This window comes from Berghia stephanieae, chromosome 2, assembly GCF_034508935.2.
Source record: "Berghia stephanieae isolate SIO BIC M18660-M18661 chromosome 2, UCSD_Bste_1.3, whole genome shotgun sequence".
NCBI lineage: Eukaryota > Metazoa > Mollusca > Gastropoda > Nudibranchia > Aeolidiidae > Berghia > Berghia stephanieae.
In genome coordinates, this window is record NC_088361.1 from 67633595 (window position 1) to 67640606 (window position 7012).

Consider the following 7012-nt stretch of genomic DNA (forward strand, 5'->3'; position numbering starts at 1 on the left):
GTTTTGGGTTTCCTCATTATCAACATTTACTAACGGTGGCGTATCCTAAAGTTATTTTATGTCCAAATGGTTTGTCAATCCAAATACTTGTCAAAACAATTTATAAGTCATCCAATTTAAAACAAATAAAAACGTTTCATTGTCGCTTATTTTTTTCTTTTTCTTCTTCTTCTTCCGGAGTTTATCTCGGTCTCTATAGCGTGAAATGGACAAAAACAGTTGCATGCTACCCTTTGGATGGGACGCTACTCTATCGCAAAGTATTTACCGCCAGATCAAACGGCCCAGCTACCCAATCATTGTTGGGTGAACATAGGGTCAATAAAAAAATTCTACTTCACCCAGTATCGATCTCGGTCCCTTTGGTTGTGAAGCAAGTGCTCTACTAAGCTATCGGGTCCCCCATTGTTTGAAACCATAGAAATACAACACTCAAATGTTCGTTGAATAATTTGAACTGTTTTATTTTTCGATTCAGAGCGACACTTTTAATTCCATATCACCAGAAAATTTTCTTTTAAATGTCCATGAGCGTCAACGTTGGATTTCAAAAATAAAATATGCAGGATAAAGGAAAAAACAGTTAATACAATGAAAATCTAGATTGTTTTGTTTTATTTTGTTGGGGCGTTTTTTTTAATGGTCACTCGTTTTACTTTCTAATCCATTTTAGGCAATTTATATATCTTGTCTATTTTCTTTATATAGAAACCAAGTAATCGAAGTCCATGTGTATTAACGCATTTTCGAAATCTAAAGCAACCAGGAATAACAGTTGGTTACAGACAAGTTGTAACCAGTCTAAGCTGTTGACCAAGTGCCAATGAGGTGAAGTTAATCCACCAATCCACCGACCACCGCCACCGTATTTGTTGTGCCCTATTGTGTCGCTGTAACCAGGGAGTTAAGCCCACTGACCAACCCAATAATCCGTGTCCGGGGTATATATATGTTACCCACAGTCTCCTTGCTTCATCAAATCCTTAATTCTTCCAACGACCTCATTACGTCGTGGCAAGACGCAGGAACATTCCAAGCTTTTTAACTTTTTAAAACCTCAACCACTAAAAACCAATCATGGTGAGTGATTTACCGCATTGTCTCTAATTTATATATTTAATCATTGATTGATTGATTTATTTATTAAGCTCTTTGAATCTTATGAACGATCTAGAATAATGGATTAGAAAGTTTTCAGATTCTTGGAATTTACTGAAGAGGTTTATTTTTAAGTTGCATTTTGTGATAAAAATAAAGAAATGAAGTGAAAGTGTGAACCGATCCAAATTGGAAATGTATATTATATCAATTTATCTTATTCAATTACTATTTTAGACAATAAATGAGCTAAATTTTTAGGAATATGATTATTATTTGTGAATTTATCATTAGATTGCCATGTGAATTTTGATAATGTTATCATATTTCGGTGACCAATATCATAGAATAAAGTTAATCCAAAAATTATTAAAAGTTTCCGTTGTTAAATCGTAAACATGACTTTGTCAAAGTATAGTTATATATTACTATTTTAATGCAATGAAATATTCCATGGCTTCTTTCTAAAACTAAGTTGTTGCTTTAGCTATATGACTCCGAAAGTTTTAATCGTATCTATACCAGTTTAGGTACGTTTTGAGCAAAATGAACATTTGGCATGCTTTGGCAAAAAGGTATATATTATAATATTTAGCCAAGGTTAAATGTTCGATTATTATAATATGGCATATTTTAACTCCTTGTTATCAAGAAAACCAAGTAAATGTCGATAGAATGTAATTTTGCCTTTTAAAACAGATTTGAAAATGAGTTTTCTATCCAAAGAATTGGTCTCATATGCCAAGATTATTTCTGGACGATTCGTGAATTATCACCTCTCATCTTTTTCCAACTATTCGCTTAAGTACACGAAATTATAAAATAAAAGAGATAAAAGAGCATAATAAAAAAAAGATTACATATGACTTTTAGATTAAAATGTAAATTTGAACGGTTAAATAATTCATAACGAGTAGATTCTGTATTATTGTTTCAAGATTATTATCCAAATTTTCCTCTTTACTCCTATATCATATTTATCTCGTATTCGAGGTTTCGCCGTGCTTTGTGCGCTTGGTTGAGCTCTATTTAATCATCTAGATATCATAATATGAAAGGAAAAATTAACTTCATACCGGACAACTCGCCTGTTAGGTACTCTACGTGTACCAGCGCTCCTACAATATCCGTCACTACCTGTAACCTGGCACTTTAATTCACATTTGATTCACACCTGAGTCGATGGGTACTTTGAGTGTTTAGCAACACCTTACCCAAGGTCACAATAATTATGACGTAGTTTTATTTCATTGTCCTCTAATCCTGCCGGCGCTGTATGTCGCATTAGTGTTACGTCTAATTACTGACTAATCCTCAATCAATTGTTACATAGTTAAATCATCAACTATCCCTATATCTCTCCCACAGCGTGAGTGTATCTCCATCCACGTCGGCCAAGCCGGAGTCCAGATCGGTAATGCCTGCTGGGAACTCTACTGTCTTGAGCACGGTATCCAGGTAGGTTATTGTCATCATAAATAAATAAATAAACAAATAAATAAATAAATAAATAAATAAATGAATTCTTTCATATTTGTTTTTGGGGGTTTTTTCTGCTTATCAAATTTTACTTTTTTTAATTCACTTTTTTTCCTTTTCAGTATTTTCACAATTTGAAATCATTTTAGTGTCTTGAGAATCATTTAAAATCTACCAAAAGTTGGGACCATAACTGAGTTTAGGATTCTGATATCTTAATTAATCTTGAATTGAATGCGAGGATCCAATTTCGCTGTTTGTTTTTGACCCCACTGTCACGCAGTAGTAATTGGATAGTTGGGTCTGTTAGATCTGGAAGAAAGCAATTTGAGGAGATAGATCAATGTTCTTTCCAAAGAGAAGCTAGTTAATAGTCTGCTCAAAGCTAGAGTAACCGGGATAAATTCCAAATCCACATGACTCTGAGAAAGTTCGTAACTGAAGAATTGTTGATATACCTATTAATGTAACTTACCTATAATTTATTACGCAATCCCTCATCTCTTGTTCTAAATTTGAATGTCTTTAACCAAAATCTTTTTTTTTTCAATTTTGTTGACGCCCATAGCCTGACGGCCAGATGCCCTCTGACAAGACCATTGGAGGAGGTGACGATTCCTTCAACACCTTCTTCAGCGAGACTGGCGCTGGCAAGCACGTCCCCCGTGCTGTCTTCGTTGACTTGGAGCCAACCGTTGTCGGTACGTATTTTACTGTTAAAAAACATAAACATAAACAATCGCCGTTATACTACGACGGTCGTTTTTCTTTTCAAATACATTCCATGTAAAACATTTTTATGACACAAAATTAAATTCGTCTCTTCATGAGTTCGTAACAAAATTATTTGTCAGGGCCTGTTCCCTGGAAGACGACGGCTTAAACATCATTAAAAGATAAGGCCTTCACCATCACTTTCAAGCAAACACACAAACACAGATACACATGCATATATTTATGAACATTATCTGCCCGTACACCTTCACAGTTAAAACACGTTTCATCTTAACAACAAATCCTTCACGAATCTCATTCCTCCCTCTCTAACATCCAGATGAGGTCCGTACCGGCACCTACCGCCAGTTGTTCCACCCTGAGCAACTCATCACCGGCAAAGAGGATGCCGCCAACAACTATGCTCGTGGTCACTACACCGTCGGCAAGGAAATCGTCGATCTTGTCCTTGACCGCCTGAGAAAATTGGCTGATCAGTGCACTGGTCTCCAGGGTTTCCTCATCTTCCACTCCTTCGGTGGTGGCACCGGATCTGGTTTCACCTCCCTCCTCATGGAGCGTCTTTCTGTTGACTACGGCAAGAAGTCCAAACTTGAATTTGCCATCTACCCCGCTCCCCAGGTAAATTATAGCGTCAAAGATGTTCTTCAATGACAATGTACAGAGCGTTTTATGTTTTCACGATTTCATACTTGAGTCCTGCTTGCAATGGTACTGTAATTGTGCCCTAAGAAAATGATATCATACATACACTGAATGCGGCAAGCCAAACTAATTGTGGGTGTATTTAGTACTTTTCAACTCTTCGGGTAACTAATTTATGAAAATCGCTCTATTTCAATTTTCAAGTGTATGCTGTTTTTATTTTTTAAACTTAAAATAAAATATTCTCTTGCACTCCGTAATTCCTGCAACTTTTGGTAAAGAGTTATAATTATCTATCGCCACACTTATGCTTAATTAACAGTAACACTATCCGTCATTTCTCCAGGTGTCCACCGCTGTTGTTGAGCCCTACAACTCCATCCTGACCACCCACACCACCTTGGAGCACTCTGACTGTGCCTTCATGGTCGACAACGAGGCCATCTACGATATCTGCCGTCGTAACTTGGACATTGAGCGCCCAACCTACACCAACCTCAACCGTCTGATTGGCCAGATTGTGTCTTCCATCACCGCCTCTCTGAGATTCGATGGTGCCCTCAACGTCGATCTGACTGAGTTCCAGACCAACTTGGTGCCCTACCCACGTATCCACTTCCCCTTGGCCACCTATGCCCCAGTCATCTCTGCTGAGAAGGTGAGTTATAACCATCAGTCATAACGTATGAGTTAAAATACTTTTGATTATTATCAATTGTGATCTAATCTCATAAGTCATAAAATAATTTTCAAAAAACAGCAATTGAATCATTAATTTCACTTACGTTCCTCAGATGTGACAATTAATATTATCAAATGCAATGGGACTACGACAGAGGCAATCACAGACACCAGATTTAATTTTTTTTTTCATCTAACCATCAATATTAACATTAATTTTGAGACAGCAATTTTGATTCGTCTAAGTCTGATAGTGTAGTCCGTTGATGATTCTATAACTCCTATACAATAATGTATGATTAATCTATCCGTTTGGAAACTCGTCTTAATCGATTTCCCATCATTTTCTTAGGCCTACCACGAGCAACTGTCTGTTGCTGAGATTACCAATGCCTGCTTCGAGCCAGCCAACCAGATGGTGAAATGCGATCCTCGTCACGGCAAATACATGGCTTGCTGCATGTTATACCGTGGTGATGTTGTCCCCAAGGACGTCAACGCTGCCATTGCCACCATCAAGACCAAGAGAACCATCCAGTTCGTCGATTGGTGCCCAACTGGTTTCAAGGTCAGTTGCAATCTTATTCTCATTTTTTCAGTCACTGTAAGTTATAAATAATCAGAAATACTTTCCAATTGCTACATTGTGACATCATTACCATGGATTTTTATATTTGATTATTTTTTTCATGTCTACAAGTATTTAAAATAAATTTAATCTGGATCAAAGTTAATACGATGTAAAAATGTAAACATTACAGAAAGACAAAATTGGGTTTTACCACCGCCTAAGACAACATGGATTTAATTAGACGTCTATCATTTTTATTTCTTTATTTTTTTAAATATATATAATAAATCTGTTGAACTGATAACCAATAAATATATAGTCCATACAATTCCCATCCCTAAATGCAAAAAAGAAAAACGGTTTTCATTTTTTTTTAAATGAATCTCAAGAAGCTGCATATAGTCTAGGCATAAAAATCAATTATCATCATCAATGTTACGTTTTTTCTCTACATCTTGTATTCCTCCAGGTCGGCATCAACTACCAGCCACCCACTGTTGTGCCAGGAGGTGACTTGGCCAAGGTCCAGCGTGCCGTGTGCATGTTGAGCAACACCACTGCCATCGCCGAGGCCTGGGCTAGACTTGATCACAAATTCGATCTTATGTACGCCAAGCGTGCCTTCGTCCACTGGTGGGTATTCAGACATAATATTTTATCCAGCACATTTTAACAAGTTTGAGTTGATAAGTTAAACGCCGAGGAAAAATTTAATTAAAATTGATATTTAGTTTTAGTTCTCGGATCATACGAGTACATTATAATAATTTGCAAGAAGGGGGGGGGGGAGGGAGGAGAAGGGACATTTGCCTGAACGGCTTTTTGCTCCCATACTACTAAGTACTTCAGTTTAGTTTTAAGCTATGGTGGATATTCTAAGATTACTGATTCAATAGGATGTATTACAAGCAACCTGTTCAGTAGGAATACTGGCCGATATCCTGCTGGTGAAATGAATGAAACGTTATTTATCTCGTTTAGCGTGGAAATGCTCAGTATAAACTTGTATATTCATTATTTATAGAATGTTTAAGACAACAAATATCTGAAAAACGCATCTTATTCGATATCCCCAGGTACGTCGGTGAGGGTATGGAGGAGGGTGAGTTCTCCGAGGCCCGTGAGGATTTGGCTGCCCTGGAGAAGGATTACGAAGAGGTCGGTGTCGACTCTGTGGAGGGTGAGGGAGAGGAGGAGGCTGAGGAGTATTAGACTGCAACTGATGCCAATGCTCTTTCAATGCTCAATATTGACCCCTCTCAAAAACCTTCTGTGTCTTAACGTGCCATCATTACTGATATGTTAAGCTTGGAATAAATAGACAACAAAACTGATAAAAAATATTGTGTCGGTTTTCATTCATTTTTATTATCATTCTATATTTTTAATGACTATTATCGTTTGTTTTGTTTCTATGTTTTTGTTGTATTTTAAATTCTCCTCCTCCTCTTTCATTCTCTATTTCAAAAGGAGCGGGGAATGGGGGTTGAGAAGAATTAGAGAGAGAGAGAGAGAGAGAGAGAGAGAGAGAGAGAGAGAGAGAGAGAGAGAGAGAGAGAGACGGCGCTTGCGACAATATTAGGTCAATTCAGCGCCAGTAAAAAGGAAGATGAAAGAGGAAAGTTGTAACTATGAAGTTAAAAGCATCAAAGAAAAAGGAAAACAATGGGGACTGGGTCAAACAGGGAACAGAAGATTCGACGAGCAATCCGTCGATGTGCAAATTTTGCCATTACCTATAAGCCCCATCTAGGCACAATCAAGGGATTTATAAAGTACAATATTCAATAAACAATAATCAAA

At 37.1% G+C, this 7012-nt stretch overlaps 1 protein-coding gene across 1 annotated transcript in view; it reads left to right on the top strand.

The window, feature by feature from the left end:
* LOC144965383 (tubulin alpha-1A chain) overlaps window positions 1–6550 on the top strand; it is a 7082-nt gene extending 532 nt beyond the window's left edge. The window contains exons 2-9 of the mRNA XM_078900661.1: window positions 709–1080; window positions 2467–2556; window positions 3146–3278; window positions 3632–3933; window positions 4304–4615; window positions 4991–5206; window positions 5679–5842; window positions 6286–6550. Of these exons, the coding sequence (XP_078756787.1) occupies window positions 1078–1080; window positions 2467–2556; window positions 3146–3278; window positions 3632–3933; window positions 4304–4615; window positions 4991–5206; window positions 5679–5842; window positions 6286–6421 (1356 nt within the window). The 5' untranslated portion in view covers window positions 709–1077 and the 3' untranslated portion in view covers window positions 6422–6550. The remainder of the gene's footprint in view (window positions 1–708; window positions 1081–2466; window positions 2557–3145; window positions 3279–3631; window positions 3934–4303; window positions 4616–4990; window positions 5207–5678; window positions 5843–6285) is intronic.
* The last annotated feature ends 462 nt before the right edge of the window (window positions 6551–7012 follow it).